Source organism: Podarcis filfolensis (assembly GCF_964270895.1).
Source record: "Podarcis filfolensis genome assembly, chromosome: 13".
NCBI lineage: Eukaryota > Metazoa > Chordata > Lepidosauria > Squamata > Lacertidae > Podarcis > Podarcis filfolensis.
The window spans coordinates 13,202,825-13,219,678 of record NC_139615.1 but is presented as its reverse complement, the minus strand read 5'-3'; the positions used below and the strand labels follow the sequence as shown (position 1 = coordinate 13,219,678).

The window sequence follows — 16,854 nt, the reverse complement described above, 5'->3', positions numbered from 1 at the left end:
TTTACACAGCTGGGCCAGTTCCAATGCCATGGGCCAGTTTCACAGCTCCAGCCTTGGATCGCTGCAGACTCCTCCCTTTTTCTCTATGCGGGTGACACTCTGGGCAACGTTTACTCCTTAGAGTGGGGCTCCGTCTCTGCTTGAGGAATGTGTCTTCCTGGGGGGAGCTCCTGCCAGCAACCTCTTAAGCCTGGCACTTCTCCTTTCCAGACATGAATGCAGCTGTTTTGCTGCTACCTCCTCAGCCTTGCCCCAACCCTCTCAGCAGCTGGAATCTGCAGATCACGCATGGCTTCTTAGTTGATGTGGAGGCTGTGATTCTCCCGCAGCCTATGCTTGCTTAGCAACTGTAGGCCACAAAGATCAGATAACTGTGTGAGGAACCACCTTAGAAACCTGGCTGGAGTCTGGGGTTGTAGCTCCCTTCTACCTAACCACAGAAGTGAAAAACAAGTTTCAGAAGGGCTAAATCTATTGTGTGTACAGATTTCCCCTGCGCCCCCTTTGCCTTCAAAATACTGTGATGACAAATTTGCAACCACTGATGCCTTCTGTATAGTGTTTTTATTTTGCTAGTGTGCCTTCCCTTATTTTACAAGTCAATTAAGCAATAAAATGGAGCAATGTCAATCATTTTTGTGTTCCTCTGTGCTAAAGAACCTGTACTTAGTAAACAGTGAGGAGCAGCAGGGCTGAGAAATGGCAACGTGGGCTGGTGCTGCACTTTGAAGCCTGGATATTGGGCCTTCAAGGCACAGCATAGGGGCATCTTTGAAAGTCCCTGTGCTTTGTGGCAAGACTTCAGAAGCTCCTTTTGGCTTGGCCAGCTCACCTTTTTTACTTGTCCCCCCGTGACATCCTATGCAGTTGATAAAAGGGTTTGTGTGACCAAAATTGCCTTTTGGGTAATAAGAGAGACCTCCTGGGCTGAGACTCTGCTTTAAGGCACGGAATGGGGAAGCTTTCTGAGACAAGAGGCCCCCATTCTTTCATTGCATGTCTTCCTGGGAGGAGGGAGAGAACATGCCAGTAGAGACTGAGGCCACCACTCCACAACCATATAGCAAGAAGGGGAGTCCTGTACCCCCCGACACTCAGCAAAGGAGGCACCTGGGCCTTTGCAATCCACTGTTTCAAAGGCCTTGAGGCATCGCCTTCCTTCAGCCTCTCCTCGTCTTGCTTCAAGGTGATTCCAGAGCACTTGGCAAGCATCAAAAAAGGCGTGTTACCACTGAACGATCTGCAGAAACAGCAGTTGTGGGCTTAGAAGGGAGAGGAAATGGGTGACGCACCTTAAACCCAAGGGTGGGAAGGGCTTTTGAAATGACTTGAGAAAGGCTTTGCAGGCCTACAGCCCACTGCTGCTCCAAGGCCTTAGTTGTTCCACGGTCTTCCTAACACAACACCATAGCCTGTTTTCTACAAAAGGGGTGCCTTCGTCAACTCCCTTAACAAGGCCAGTGTATTAAATCAAGTTTTAATCAACTGCACTCTAGGAATAAAATTCTATGGAAGGAGGTCAAGTTCTTAAGTCTCTCAGCTTGAAGGCACTTGAGACGTCAGCTTGGAAAAAAACGAGGCCTGTGGTTTTTCTGCTGCTGTCTTCTGCGTCGCCTGAACTTCACCAGAGCTGGGTGAAATTGAAGCGCACCTTGAGGAGGTACTTCATGCGCACCTGCCGTGGGTCGTAGACAATGAACTCGTTGTAGTTCAGGGTGTAGCCGTTGGGGTTCACCACCCCGGTTTCTGCAGCAGGGCCCAGGGGGACCAGAGCCCCATGGCTGCCAGGGAAGGAAAAAGAGAACACAGTGTTTAGAAATTCATGTTGCACACAAGCACCCATGTTCCTTGCCTGCGCCAGGAGTGTTTTTAATCAGAGATCTTGTTACAGGTAGGTAGCCGTGTTGGTCTGCCGTAGTCGAAACAAAATAAAAAAATTCCTTCCAGTAGCACCTTAGAGACCAACTAAGTTTGTTATTGGTATGAGCTTTCATGTGCAAACTTAGTTGGTCTCTAAGGTGCTACTGGAAGGAATTTTTTTATTTATTCAGAGATGCATGGAAATGCCCTGGTCCACAAATCTCTCTGCTGCCTTAAGGACAGCCTTTGAATTTTCAGGCAGGTAGGCTTCCTCCACCCACCCCAAACTCACAGTGTCGTGCTGTTGGCTGGGGACGGCGCCATCTTGCCAAGCCCTTTGGTGCAATGTTTGCTGGTCAGCAGTTTCTCCGCTTCGGGGTTTGCCTCCAACAGTTCGTTGCATTCGCCCAGAGCTACCTACGGAGGCGGGAGAGCAGAACCTCATCCCCAGCTCATGCATACATCACTTGAATATTTAAAACACTGTAGCTGAACTCCTGTAAATGGCCTCTAATCTGAGAAGCGAACAGAGGAAGGAGGAATATGTGGCGGTGATGGGTTGTGGGGATACTGGTTTTACAAGGTTGAGCCCCAGGTCTGGCCCTGGCACATCTCCCCCTTTCCCTTGCACTTTTAAAAAGTTAAAATGTTTGGTGTGTTTTTTTAATGTAATATGCTCATTTGTCCTGTAAGCAATGTATGGGGTAGTGCCATCTCAGCTCACTGCCATCTTGTTTTAAGTTTTAATATTAGTTATCAATTCTTGCATTTGGATCCCAAAGAGCTCAGAGTGGGGGACATTGTTCTCCTTCATCTCACTTACTCCCCACAACAACCCTGTGAGGTAGGTTAGGCCGAGAGGCAATGCCTTGGCCCAAGTGGGGATTCGAACCCTGGTCTCTCCCAGGTCCTAGTCAGATGCTCTAACCATTATGGATAATTTGTACTGAACCAGCAGTTCTTTCCAGTAAGTTAAAGGCTAGTCAGAGGGTTCAATCCATCCACCGTCTACAGAGCCCATAACACCCCGCTGTCACTCCTCAACTCAGCAACAAGTCCTGCCAGCCAAAGTCTCTCTTCCCCTCCGAAAGTCAGCCTAAACTGGGCCTATACTCTGCAGGTCTGCCCCACCCCGAGTCTTTTATGTACTTATTTACACTCCAGGGAAGGCTAGAGCTGGGAGTAAGCAGTTGTTTTGGACTACAGTTCCCTTTATTTCCCCCCTTTTCTTTTAATATATTTTTATTAATTTTTACATAATATGTTGTATGTTTTTTGGAAACTTTTTCTTATCTTATACAATGTTTTGGACTTCCATCCACCACATCTGAAGATTTTTCAGTCTTTATCACTTAATCTGCATTTCATTAGTTTCACTATTACTTTTAATAGTCCTTCACTAATAATTCTCTTCATGCTTTTCTCTGCAATATTTCGCATAGACCTCCCTACAAAACTTTTTGTAGTCCTACTAGCGTAATGTGCTGATTACAATTGCTTTTCAAATAATTCACATATTTACTCCAGTCCTCTGAGAATCTCTGATCCTGCAGGTTTCGAATCCTTCCTGTCATTTTATCTAATTCTGCATAGTCCGTTAATTTCGTCTGCCCTTCATTCCTGTTTTTGTGTGAATATAAATTTTGATATTTTTTTTATTAGTTTTGATACTGCTTAGTATTAAAACACCTCTAAGCAGTGCACACACACAAAAAAAACTGTAAAGAAACAAAAGACAACTTAAAATGAAATATTACAAAAACACAGTTACATATAAAACCCGGAGCTGATGGGACTTGTAGTCTACATTGCAGGCGCTCTTTGCCCCCTCCCCCCAAAATGGGATGCAGATCTCACCTCTGACAGCAACAACAGGCCAATGTCTTTCTCGCGGGTGGCAAAACAGTAGTTGGCACTCTTGGAGGACATGTCGGCGAAGTAGATTCCTTTCCCAAACTTGAAGGGAGCGAAAGGAAGGTCAGTAAGTTAGCCCTGCCATGAGGTGAGCCAGGAGCAACAGGCCAAGAGCTCAGCAGAGGACAAAGTGGGGAGACTCACCATGTAGCCAGTGACGGGGGCTTCCGGGGGGGCCACCCGCAACCCGCGACTCAATATCCCTGCCCAGTTGCCCAGGCGCGATCCGTGCCACAGCAGTGTCCTGAGAAAGGGGAAGAAGCCCAGAAGAGAATCACAATGGGGATCTCTAGGCTGAGAGCCAGCATGGTGCCTCAACCTGTGGGTCCCCAGATGTTGCTGGACTACAACTCCCATCATCCCTGAGCTCTGGCCTTGCTAGCTAGGGGTGATGGGAGTTGTAGTTCAACAACATCTGGGGACCCACAGGCTGAGAAAGGCTGGATTAGAGGTTACAGTGCTGGGCTAGGATTTCAGGGGGGTTGGACTAGATGAGCCTTGGGGGTCCCCTTCCAAGTCTACAATTCTAGAATGATGTGACTCATGAGAGCCAGGTTCGAATCCCCACTCGAGTCACGAAGCTCACTGCAAGACCATGGGCCAGTTGCTCACTTTCGGGCTAACATACCTTGCAGGGTTGTTGTTGTGGGAAGAGAATAATAGCACTGTAGACTTGGAAGGGACCCTGAGGGTCATTTAAGTCCAATCCCCTGCAATGCAGGAATACGCAGCTGTCCCATACGGGGATCAAACCTGCAGCCTTGGGGTTAGCAACACCATGCTCTAACCGACTGAGCTATCCAGGATGGGTATGTAGGCCACACTTTTGAGCTACTTGGAGGAAAGGTGGCCTATATAAATGCAACAAATAAATAAAAACAGGCTCAAGTGGGGTGTCTCTCTCCTCGCCCCCCACCCCGCTCCTTCCACTTACCGGTTGGGGAGGTCGGAGCGGAAGGTCGAGTCTGGATCGGAGCCCTCCTTGTTCAGCACAAAGGCCTCCAGCAGCGTCATGGTGTAATCTTGGTGCGTGGGAGCATGAGTGGACAACAGGTAGTGCTCTAAGACCTGGGAAGGAGTAGGGAACTATCAGAGGAGAAGCAACAACTCCCCAAATATTTTTATTTTTTTAAAGCATGGGCAGAGTTTTCCTGGGAATTCTCCCCCCCCCCCCCGGCCCAGTCCCCTTCCCCCACATACTGGGAAGTCAGGGCTATCTCTCTCCAAAGGTTGAATCTCACAGCTGAGGCAGCGATAGTTCCGGTCCAGCGGGTGCTCCTTGTCCAGCTGCTCTGACCGCACCAGTTTAATGGCAGCACGGATCTCGCCGAGAGCCTTGAGGGGCAAAAGGAAAGCAGGCAGGAGTGGCAGGAGCGTTTTCACAGGACAGCAGGACCACCAGCACTACCCAAATTGATCCAGCCATGGTGGGCATCTTCTGTCTGTTGATTGATTGATTGATTGATTGGGATAGTCTCAAACAGTTCCTTCTCCCAACCCCCATCTGGAATGAGGGGAGTTAGGAGGCTTGAGGCCCAGTCACTCATTGCTCCAAATTTGCATGGGGCGGAAATTCAATTTCCTTTAAAAAGATATATTTACAATTTTGTTGAGATTATTAGTAACGTAAGTAAGAATGAAGAACAAAGAAAGAATATGTTATGTCATAGCCTTAATTATATCTTATGGGTTATTTTGTTATTGCAGTTCTTCCTTGCTTTTTTAAAAAATGGTTTTTAAAAAAAAAAAATGAAATTCCCTTTCCTAGCATGATCTTGGCCAGATACTTGGGGAATCCCATTCATTCCCCCCACTTCAGTTGCTCATTTGAGCGCTCTTACCTCCAGCAGCTGGGCCTTCTCCTGCAGCTCCTCTTCTGTGCTGATCAGTGGAGGAGTCCTCAGTCTGCAAAAGGGGATTGGGGTGGGGGCACAGACTTTAGGAAAGATTGCAGAAACAAAGGGGAGGGGTACATACATGCATTGGATTTTGCACTCCATAAACACTGTTCTGCACTTGCAAAGAATTGGTCCTTTCGTGTGGCAGCAACTGCTCTCTGCAACTCCCCAGTTGTGAAATATTAGGCAGGTACCTTCACTGTTGATGTTTTCAACAGCTGCTACAAACCTTGTTAAGGAATGCCTATCCATGCTGGGAATTTTACCATATATACTTGGTTTAAAACTGTTGAGTTTATCTATATTTTGGTACACCTTATTCTAGTTTCTAATGCTTGATTTGATCAATATTTTCTTATGTGCCTATGTAAAGCACGCAGAAGACTGTTGTTGTTGACAACATAAAAAGAGCCTGGTGGATGAGGCAATTGTTCCTTCTGCATCCACATCGTGGCAGGAAGGTGTGGGGGAGGCATATATTGCATGATCACGAATGACTTGGAAAGGGGGCTGAGAAGCACCAAATATTTGTGCACAATGCTGTACGGAGTTTTGAGTATAGAGAGACAACAGAGTCCCATCCCTGAGCCACTGGGAGCCCAAGGTAAGGAAGGTTGCCCCTGACCCGGCAGCACTAACCCGAAATCATGGGGAATCCGCGTGTAGAATTCATTGCAGGCCTCCACCAGGGCACGGCCGGTCTGCTTCCGCTTGAGACACGCCTCTACCTTTTGCAGCGATTGGTACCCTGCGCTGATCTGTTCAGCCGTCAGCTTTCCTGGAGGGGACATGGGAGAGAGAGGAACTCAGCCCAAGGTATTTCTGTCTGCCCCCCAAAAGTTACTGGGCTTTATGCCTTAACTTGCCCAAGCATGCAGCCCATTTGAAATGAAATGGAAAGCAACCATTCTCCCAATGGTGTAGAGCAGTGGAATTAAAACAACAACTACTAGGGGCTCCCACTCCTGCACACGCCACTCACCTACATGACCCCCCTTGCCTAAACCACAACTATTCACCCCTCCCTTTACACTTTGCTGCCGCCGCTATTGTGGGGGAAGGAGAAAGAAAGGGCCAAAGTCTACTGGCGGCCATGAGAACTGTAGCATGACGACATCCTTAGGGTTTTATTATATAGTATGAGACATTTGCTTCCAGATTTCACTCCCAACGTAAGAACACAAGAAGAGCCTGCTGGATCAGGCCAATGGCCCATCCAATACCCAGTAGTCAACCAGATGCCTGTGGGAAACTCGCAAGCTGGATTCGAGCATGAGAACACTCTCCCCTCTTGTGGTTTCCAGATTTCTGTATTAAAAGATTTCCTCTTTGCCGCTCTTCTCTCTTTAGAGCTCCTGAACTAAGTTAGATATAAAAGTGACAAGTTAGGGCCACTTGCCTAGAGGAGCCTTCTTGGTGTCATACTTCATCTCCACCACCATTTCCTCCATGGTGCGGATGCTGCAAATCAGCTCCACCAAGGCCTGAACTCGTGGGTCCAGCTGTGACACAGGCTTGGGGCACGAGGCTGTCTTCTGCGAGGCAGCTTTCTCCTCCTTCTGGAAAGAATGTAAAGCAAAAGATTATGAGGCAGAGCGTCCTTCAGCCACAAGACCTCCCCTCCCTGCTCTTTCGCTCCCTGAAGTCTCACTGCATCATTGGCTTCATAGTCCAGGTGGAGAATATCATATTTGCCAGGAACCTTCTGGAAGCTGCAACGCTTGGTCCACTCATTCTTGGTTTTGTCCAAAAACCTAAAAGAGGTAGAGGAAAGAAGACGCGAGACCAGTTCAAGGAGGGCAGGCATTGGATGGGATGGGGGAATACCTCCAAAATTCCCAGTGTGACTCACTTTTTGGTGAAGATGTCTTTGGCTTTAGCTAAATCTCCAGCACAACTCACAAGCGAGTGCTGACCCGGCTTACCAACTGAGAAGGAAAGAGACAAAGAGAGAATGGGGGAAGGCTAAGAAAAAAACACCATTGTAGAGTGTGGGACAGTGGAAGAGACGACGTGTTGCTTTCTGGAGCTGTGAAGGAAGTCCAAGAGCCGTGGCTCCAAGGGATGGTTTCTACAGAGCCACAACCACACACTTTGGAATGAGGGAAGCAGATAACTGCTTTGCTATACGGGGCCAATCCAATGCTCTGTCTCCGACAGTGGTCAACCAGATTGCTGGGGCAAAGCTCACAAACAAGACTTGAAAGTGAGATTTCCCATCTTGTTGCAATCCATCATGAGCAACCAGAGGTTCAACTTTGAGTAGACCCTTTGAAATCAACGCAAGTAGGTGAGCCATGTCTATTGATTTCCATGGGGCTACTCTGAGTATAGGGATGCGGGTGGCGCTGTGGGTTAAATCACAGAGCCTAGGGCTTGCTGATCAGAAGGTTGGCGGTTCGAATCCCCGTGATGGGGTGAGCTCCCATTGCTTGGTCCCTGCTCCTGCCAACCTAGCAGTTCAAAAGCACATCAAAGTGCAAGTAGATAAATAGGTACCGCTCTGGTGAGAAGGTAAACGACATTTCCGTGTGCTGCTCTGGTTCGCCAGAAGCGGCTTAGTCATGCTGGCCACATGAGCCGGAAGCTATACACCGGCTCCCTCGGCCAATAAAGCGAGATGAGCGCCGCAACCCCAGAGTCGGTCACGACTAGACTGAGTGGTCAGGGGTCCCTTTACCTTTACCTACTCTGAGTATGACTAACTTTGGATACAACTCCAAATGTTATACAGCCTCTAGGGGCTCCATCCTCAGCGACTGTGTCATACGATTGCCCCCAAGTTCCTGACTCACCACGCCCCCAACGCATCCAGACGCTGTAGTTCCGGGCTCTGTCATCCTCCAACAACTGGATTAGGTAGTATTTGTTGTTGTTGAATTGGAGGTTTGTCTGGGAGGAACCAAGGAGAAGAAAGACGGTGAGAGCAGATCAGTGGCAGCACCCCTCCCTGAAAAAGTTCATCTGGTGCATATGTTATAGTCATGCCTAGCCCTGACCTGGTATGGGGTCCTTGGAGGATAAACCAGATACTCCACAGATTGAGGACCAAGCAGGTCCCCTAGAACCACAGCTGAAGGACCCTCAGTTGGGAATCTGCTGAAGAACACTTGCGGCTGTCAGAGGAAGAGGTGGAGCCACTTCCCGGTCTCAAATAACTCCAGAGCCCCCAAAGCTCCGGATCTGGGCTGTTGTGCAATTTGAGAAAAGTATCTCCTCGTGAGCAAGTGATGCCCCCCCCTTCCCAAGCAAAGTATATATACCTCCCCTCCCCGCAACTGTTTAAACTTCACACCAACCCTGCAATGGTAGGTTAGGCAGAGAGACTGGCTCAAGGTTTGTGGCTAAGTGGGGATTTGAACACGAGTCTCCCCGTTTGCTTCCATCACCCTGCGCTAAACAGGCATCAAGTTTAACTATCCATTAAAATGCAAGTGAAAAGTAGCCTACAAGCCCACTCACCTGATTCAACATCACATCGTAAACGTCGTCTCCCTCACAATAAACATGAGCCTTGTTTGGGAAGGAAGAGCAGCAGGAAAGAGAGAAGAAAAAAGATGGTTATTTTCAGAGCAAAATGATTAGAAAATAGCATGAGCAGGGGTGGCTAACCTTTTAATTTTTTTTAGCCAAGCGGCATCAAGCTACCAAGCTAGATTGACCAGCCAACTGTTGTGGCCCAACATGCCTGTTCTTAAGTCCTTGGTAAGCTTTTACTTCAGAATGCAGGTACTTGTCATCATTCCCCACCACTGACCTTGTTGTTGGGCTCCAACTGCCAACAGCCCTCAGGCAATATGAGGGAATTTGTAGTCTGGAACATCTGAAAGGCCATAGGGAAGGCCCATCCCTGTTATTCAAAGAGTAGTACAATACAGTGGTACCTTGGTTCTCAAACATCTTGGTACTCAAACAACTTGGAACCCAAACACTGCAAACCCAGAAGTGTTCTGGTTTGCGAACTTTTTCTGGAAGCTGAACCTGCTCTGTTTGAGTGTTATGCTTCTGATCTGAGTGCCACGCTTCCGATTTGAGTGCCATACTTCCGTTTTGAGTGTTACGCTGAGGTCTGTCTGTTTTTGCTATTTATTTTGCCTTTTTGTGGCTCTTTTTTGTTTGTTATTCTGACTGTGTGGAACCCAGTTCAGCTACACAGGTTGTACAATGATAATAAAGGTGTTGTTGTTATTATTATTATTATTATTATTATTAATTGCGTGACTGCAGTACATTGTTTATTGCTTTCATTTTAGGGATCGTTGGTCTTGTTAGATAGCAAAATTCATGTTAAATTGCTGTTTTGGGGGTTGTTTTTAAAAGTCTGGAACAGATTAATCCATTTTGCATTACTTTCTATGGGAAAGCGTGCCTTGGTTTTGGAACGCTTTGGTTTTGGAACGGACTTCCGGAACAGACTAAGTTTGAGAACCAAGCTACCGCTGTAAATTTAAAACCACCTCCCTTCTGTTTCTGAACGTGCGTTTTATATGTTTTCCGTCAGGAGGGGCTGCTATTATGAGGCTTAGCCAAGGTGGCGCTCGCCTCCAAATCCCTTCAGCCCCAGACTGACAGGCCAAGGGTCAGGAATGGTAGTCTCAGCAAACTAGAGGCCAACGGTTTTCCATTCATGCCAGTAGGTGCCTTACATTGCCCAGCTTGGCAGAGCATTCTGGATCCACGGGTGCTTTTCCCTTCACTATCAGCGTCCTCACGGCCTCTGCGGGGGGAAAGGAGGAGGTGGGTTGGAGCACAGATGTGCTGATTAAATTCACCCCATCCCTCACAAACTTGGCATCTACAACGCTACTAGCTAGCCTCTTAAGAACCTCGGCATTTCTTTAAAAATACACACGGTTCTAGTTCCTGAGAGTGTTAATCCTGAGCTGCTTAAAAGCAGGCAGTCCTTTCTGGCAATAAACACAGCCAGCAGCCTCCTGGGAGAGGTGCTTCAGTTCATGCTATAAATCACCACCTGCTTATATCCCCAAGGTCTGAGCTGCTAGGCTCAAGTTGTTGGGGGATTTGGCTGACAGGCCGATCCACTAAGACCTGTTCCATTTCGCTGTTACCCTTGTTATCTGCGTCTCCTTGAGATGCTGAGGTATCCCCTCCGCCCCGGGCCTTCTTAGCAGGAACAGGGCTTTCGGTCCCTGAGATGCTGTTGCTTGGCTGGGATCCTCCGTCCTCAGTCTCTGCAGCGTCTGAAAGAGAGAGAAAAGCCCAGGGTGGAGCAGGCCTGCTGGTTGCAGGTTCTGAAAAGTATAAAAGAGATTTTGGGAGGCTATGAACTAGTTCTACCTTGGCATAAATATATCCCCATCTATGTATCTCCCAGGGACGCGGGTGGTGCTGTGGGTTAAACCACAGAGCCTAGGACTTGCTGATCAGAAGGCATTTTTATGAAGTTTCAAAAATATTTCAAAACATTTATCATCATACATTTTTAAACAAAGTTTCCTCTTGACTTCCCACCCATCCTTTCCTCATTATTGATTTTTTTAACTTCTTTTTATTAGCTGTTTTATAACACATACCGTATTTTTCGCCCTACAGGATGCACTTTTTCCCCTCCAAAAATGAAGGAGAAATGTGTGTGCGTCCTATGGGGCGAATGCAGGCTTTCGCTGAAGCCTGGAGAGCGAGAGGGGTCAGTGCGCACCGACCCCTCTCGCTCTCCAGGCTTCAGGAAGCTATCTGCAAGCCTTGGGAGTTCCCACTGGGCTCCCAAGGCTTGCGGACAGCAGCCTGCAGCCCGAAACCCGGGGAGTGCAGCGGAGCGCGCCCCAGGCTTCGGGCAGCTCTCTGCAAGCCTGGGGAGCCCGGCGGGAGTTCCCGCTGGGCTCCCTAGGCTTGGGGATAGCAGCCTGTTCTGGGGGCTGGGGTCGGGGGAAGCTCGGGGAAGCCTTGGGGGGGAAATAAATTCTTTTTCTTTATTCCCCCCCCCGAAAACTAGGTGCGCCCTATGGGCCGGTGCGCCCTATAGGGTGAAAAATATGGTATATTGTTGTTGTCTAAACCCTGCTACCGTTAATTCTTTCAGTAATCCATTGCTTATTTTTCAAATCCTGCCAGTGACTTCATATATGGGTGATAATTTGATGGATAATCCATCAGTTGTTTCCATTCTTCCTTAAACACTTCGTCAACATGTCCTCTTGATTTCACTGTTAATTTCGCCATTTCAGCCCCGCCCCCTCTCCATTCTGCACCCGGGTAATGAGAAGGCATTATTGGAAGGGAAGGGAATATTTTGGCCTGGCAAAAACATTCAAGGTGGGTGCAACGCAGGGCTGTGGCACAGGGAGATTCCTACGGGCATGCTAGCTAGGTCCACAGGCCTGAGATTCCCAACCTTTCTTGCTGGCCTTTCTTGCAACGCTGCTCTGAAGCCTCAATGAGGACTGGAAGAATGCAAAGTATTATCATCAACGTAAAACCCTACATCCTTGTACCTGACTCCCTGCGTTCCATCAGACGTTCAAACCCGGTCCGGCTGTTGGTCTGCACCATGCGGGCTGTGTCCAGCTTGTAGCGTGTCCGCCCAACCATCACTTCCACTGTGGGTTCTCCGTGGCCATTCCTGGCGGCCTGCAGGGCCAGGCAGGTGTCCACAGGGTAAGGGAGCCATTCGCCTTCTTCGTCTCCTTGCCAGCACCAAACAAAATCTGGACCAGCACAGTGGCAGGCAGAGAGCAGGAGGAGAGAAGATATCTTGGTCAAAACCTGGCAAAGCAAATCCTAAGGGACTAGAGGCATTTTCTAGCAATCCTTCAGTGGGGAGAAATGGGCAAATGAACATGTGCCCAGAGGAACCCCTGCCTTCAGGGCAAAGGGCACAAGAGGGGTGGTTTTGATGGTGCTGGACTCCAACTCCCATCAGCCCCAGGCAACATGGTCAGGAATGATGGACATTGTAGTCCAACACGGTCTGGAGGGCCACACGTTCCCCATCCCTGTGCTAAGGGCCAAAACCTGCAGTGATGTCCCTTCACTGCCCAACAAGGCTTTGCCACCCGACATGGGCTGCATTTAACCTGCTGACACACCCCTGTCTGCACTGAACAGCAAACCTGTCTCGCATTTGGAATGTGATGCTGTAGGTGATGCTGCAGCCAGGGAAAGCACCATGAAAAGCACTTTGCATTTTATTCCAGGAACTCATGGTGGGATCCATGGAGGTTCCCAGGCTGTCTCTCATCCATGCCAGACGGACCGACCTGCTCATCTTCCTGACGGCAGTTGCATCACTGCATGACTTCAGACCAGACCCCTGGAAGCTTTCAGCGTTTAAACTGCAAATGGACTTCATAGCAAACCCCTTTGAAGGCGCGTACTGTGGCCCTTCTGAAGTTTTGCCTGATGTCATAAGTGTTAGAATTCCTGCTCCATGATTGCAGTCATGGGATTGTTGTCTATCACATGACGGTGTATGTTTTGACTCCACAAAGTGGGAAGCGACGGAGACAGGATGTTTGTGTTACTGTGTTCCGTGAAGTGGGACTATTGTCCTTTGTTTTTTCTCTTTGCTGTCTGATGCTAGAGAGAGAGGGAGCCATGTTGCAGTGCTCTCTGTGTGTTTATATGTAAATAAAGTAGATTAGCCAAAATGTTGAGTTGCTGAGGTCTGTTACACAAGATGCGAAGACTCTGCAGATCCCTAAGTGTGCAGATATATGTTGGCATCGGTTACTGTGATGTTTGGGCAGAAGAAAGCTTTTGAAGCTCCCGAACGATTGACCAGGATGGAGGAAACATGCCACTCAGGCATGTGTCTCTGCCAAGGTCCTACTTGAGAGTAGGACCAGCTCCTGACAATAAGGACATCAGGCGACTGACAAATGTGTGGGCTTGCTCATCTGTCAAAGTTGGCCCATGGGAAAGGAAAGACTCTTGGTCCGCTGGTGGGATCCACTAAGAAAATGCAAGAAAATTAAAAGTTTGCTCACAAGAATCCTGATCCCGCACAGCTGCAGCCACATGCGATTCCAGCCCTGTCTGTTTGTTCCGTTGCAGCATCTTGTGCAGGTCCACACAGGACTCCCCAATGTCCGCAGAGAGCTTCCCAGCTCTGTAGGAAATGCAGAAGCCTCCAATGTCATCGCCCTGACTCAATTCGGCCTGCCTTCTCCATGTGTGGGGGTCAACAATGGGAGCACCAATGTGGTGAAGGGGCCTGGCTCAGAGGGAGAGCATCTGCTCCACATGCTGAGAGTCCAGGTTCGATTCCTGGCATCTCCAAATAGAGATTTTTTGGGGGGGGAGGGGGACCCTTTCTGCCAGTCAATGAACACAACACTGACTTAGATGGACCAATGGTCTGGCTTGGTATAAGGGAACTTCCCAGGTGAGGAATGATGGGAGTTGTCATCCAGCATCCAGAGCAGCCTTTCTCAACCACTGCCCCCTCCCAAATGTTGTAGGACTACAACTCCCATCATCCCTAGCTACTGGTCAGGGGTTATGGGAGCTGTAGTCCAGCAGCATCTGCAGACCCAAGGTTGAGAAAGGTTGATCTGGAGTGCCACAATCCCCAGAATCTCCAAATAGGGTTGGGGACCCTCAACCCCTGGAGAGATGCTGCCAGCCAATGTCTAGTGACCCAGTGATCCAACTCCCAATATGAAGCAGCTTCCTGCGCCAACTCACCGGGCTGCCTGGCTTAGGATCTCGCTCTGCTCAGGCAAGAACTGCTGCCACCTGTTGCCAGGGGTCTCCCACTCCCAGCGCAGCTCCAACTCAGCCCCGGCAGTGCTGGGCTCCCCATTCTGGCGCTCGGGGGCCTTCCGCTTCCGTCTCATCCCTGCGGCGGCGTCAGAGCGTGCAAAGAAGGCTGAGTCGACACCTCACACAATCACCTAAACAAGGAAGCCGAAGTGTCACTGGGGATCATTGCAGATGACCTCTACAGCAAGAAGCTCAGTTGGTTAGCGTGTGGTGCTGATAGCACCAAGGTTGCAGGTTTGATCCCCATATGAGACAGTTGCATTGCAGGGGTTGGGACTAGATGATCCTCAGGGCCCCTTCCAACTTTACAAGTCTATGATTTACTTTACAAGTCTATGATTTACTTTACAAGTCTATGATTCTTCAAGCACAGGCTTCAGAACTACATGCCTTACTATGGCAAATACTTACTAAGAGTTTTGTGGCACCTTATACAGGTATAGACCAAAAAAATTATTGCAACAGAAGCTACTGAGAGCCCACTTGGCCGTATGTGTGGAAAGTTGTAGCATCACTTCCTTCTTTGGGGGGGGGGGCGCGTTCAGGCCGGGCACAGCCAATGGGGCTGTTCTGTCTGAGTGGGCACACCTTTGTGCCATGGACTGCCTTTCTGCCAAGGCTTCCCAGGCAGGATGCAATTTTAAAATACTAAATCAAATGATGCAAAGTCCTCTCAGGTTGATGGCAGACTTAAGGAACCCTGGGGAAGCAGGGTGGGCTGCCCCAACAGATCTCTTAAGCCACTGGCGGTTCTATCAGGAGCCGGTGGTATTTACTCCCTGGCTGTACTGGGTCAGGCCCTCCTTCTGCCTTCCCTCAGACCTTTATGAAGCCACAACAGGGAAGCCTGTGGCTACTCCCCTCTCTCTGGGTCCCATTCCCACTCGGGAGAGGACAAGGAAGAGGAGCAGAAGATTGGCAGGGAGACCTTTCCTGGGCTTGGCAGATGCCCAACAAGGCTGGCACCCAATGCTGCTCAGATATACATGCACAGGGACAGGAATTGTAAACATGGTGCCCAAAAGGTACCGAAATGAAACAAACACAGAAATGTCACAAGCGGTAACTCTTGCACATCACTGCCTTTATGGCCGCGATGTTCACAATTCTTATGTACAAGCACACACAAGCAAACCATTGCTGTTATGTTCACACAAGAGGGCGTTTCATGCACCCAATGAAAACGCTCCTGCTGCAATAATCACGCTGGTCTTTTTGCCGGGTTTCACCTGTGCTTTACCTACCGAACTTCACCAACATTTATCTGGCCCAGGAGGACTGTTTCAAATCAGCTGCGGTGAAATGCATTCGTCACATGCCCTCGAGACACCATTTCCGCCCCACTATGATCCCGGAGATAGAAACCCGACTCCGGGGAAGTCCGGATTCCTCAGCCACCGCGGTGATGCCGACCCCCCAGAGTGACCAAACCTTGCTAATCGTAATAAAAACTAAAGATATGGTGACAATCAGTCAATCAACTGGTGTGCATTATTTCCCAGGACCCACCCCTGGCTCTTCTGGGGCTGAGCTCTTGATCTGAATTGCCCTGCCCGACCTGGCCTCTTAACCCCCTCCAGCCCACTTCCCTAATTCCTTGATCCTGAACATCTGAGCCTGCAAGCAAGCTGGTGATCCGCCTCCCGCTCCCTAATTTTTTTTTGTTTAAATCTACCGCTCTGTGCAATATTTTCCATCGATTTCCCTCCCTATTTTTATGCATTAACAACCCCCCCCCCGCTTGAATAGGCAGACCCGCTTTTCCAACCAACCTGTTCCGCGTTGCCTTCTCTTTTTTTGCAGCTATTACGCGGCTGCAAACAGCGCCTTTTTCCTGCTCCCGGGGAACGTTCCACGGGCCAACCCCTTTTTACTTCATTTGCATACGTCTGTTTTGCATGCTACGCCTCCGGCGAATCGATAAAAAGCAACCTGCGCGCGCACGCGTAGGGGACCTCCAGCTTGTTTGACGCTTTTGCACCATTGAGGAGGCGGGGAAATGCAAATTTAGAAGCGTTGCATGATGGTCTCAGCTCACAGTTTAGCATTTCCCTCCCTGGTGTTTCTTTCTATCTCACTATTATTATTATTATTATTTGTTACAGTTCCGAGATTGAGGCCAGGAAGGACCGGGCCAATATATGGATTCCAATATAATGGATTCTCCACACCATGACCTTGTTGGCGACTAAACACCGGACATTATATATTGGAATAAGGCTTCACTTCCCGTTGGCTGGGCGGAAGCTCTCCGAAGAGGCCACGTGCTGGGTGTCTGTCACCCTTGTTGCGCCTCTGGGAAGGTCTGAGAGAAGGGCCGAGCATCACCCTAGCAGGGTGCCGCCTCCTGGAGGTGGGTGAGTCCCCAGCGATACGGGTCCCGGCGAAGTCCGAGATTGGGCAGGAGAAGCCGGAAACGGGGGAACTCCGCCCCCTTCCCGCGGATGCCTCCGTGGCT

The 16,854-nt window shown here is 49.2% G+C and overlaps 2 protein-coding genes across 6 annotated transcripts in view; one reads left to right on the top strand and one right to left on the bottom strand.

Moving 5' to 3' along the window:
- TEP1 (telomerase associated protein 1) overlaps positions 1 to 630 on the top strand; it is a gene marked incomplete at its 5' end in the record, with an annotated part of 49,077 nt that extends 48,447 nt beyond the window's left edge. For all 3 annotated transcript variants that reach the window (XM_083584125.1, XM_083584124.1, XM_083584123.1), the window contains one exon: positions 10 to 630. In XM_083584125.1, the coding sequence (XP_083440251.1) occupies positions 10 to 144 (135 nt within the window). In that variant the 3' untranslated portion in view covers positions 145 to 630. The remainder of the gene's footprint in view (positions 1 to 9) is intronic.
- PARP2 (poly(ADP-ribose) polymerase 2) lies at positions 550 to 16,325 on the bottom strand. Of its 3 annotated transcripts, none has more exons than XM_083584174.1 (19): positions 16,169 to 16,325; positions 14,319 to 14,527; positions 13,619 to 13,740; positions 12,125 to 12,337; positions 10,742 to 10,873; positions 10,319 to 10,389; positions 9,135 to 9,185; positions 8,468 to 8,564; positions 7,525 to 7,600; positions 7,324 to 7,426; positions 7,072 to 7,231; positions 6,312 to 6,450; positions 5,616 to 5,679; positions 4,975 to 5,109; positions 4,709 to 4,842; positions 3,919 to 4,018; positions 3,718 to 3,816; positions 2,153 to 2,277; positions 550 to 1,781 (listed from the first exon to the last, which is right to left on the bottom strand). In XM_083584174.1, exons 2-19 carry the CDS (start codon positions 14,468 to 14,470, stop codon positions 1,622 to 1,624), a joined length of 2,133 nt encoding a protein of 710 aa, XP_083440300.1. In that variant the 5' UTR covers positions 14,471 to 14,527; positions 16,169 to 16,325; the 3' UTR covers positions 550 to 1,621. The 3 variants fall into 3 exon arrangements, with proteins under 3 accessions (XP_083440300.1, XP_083440302.1, XP_083440301.1); XM_083584176.1 differs by having other exon boundaries at positions 14,319 to 14,709; positions 14,746 to 16,280; XM_083584175.1 differs by lacking the exon at positions 16,169 to 16,325 and adding an exon at positions 15,641 to 16,147.
- Between the last annotated feature and the right edge of the window lie 529 nt (positions 16,326 to 16,854).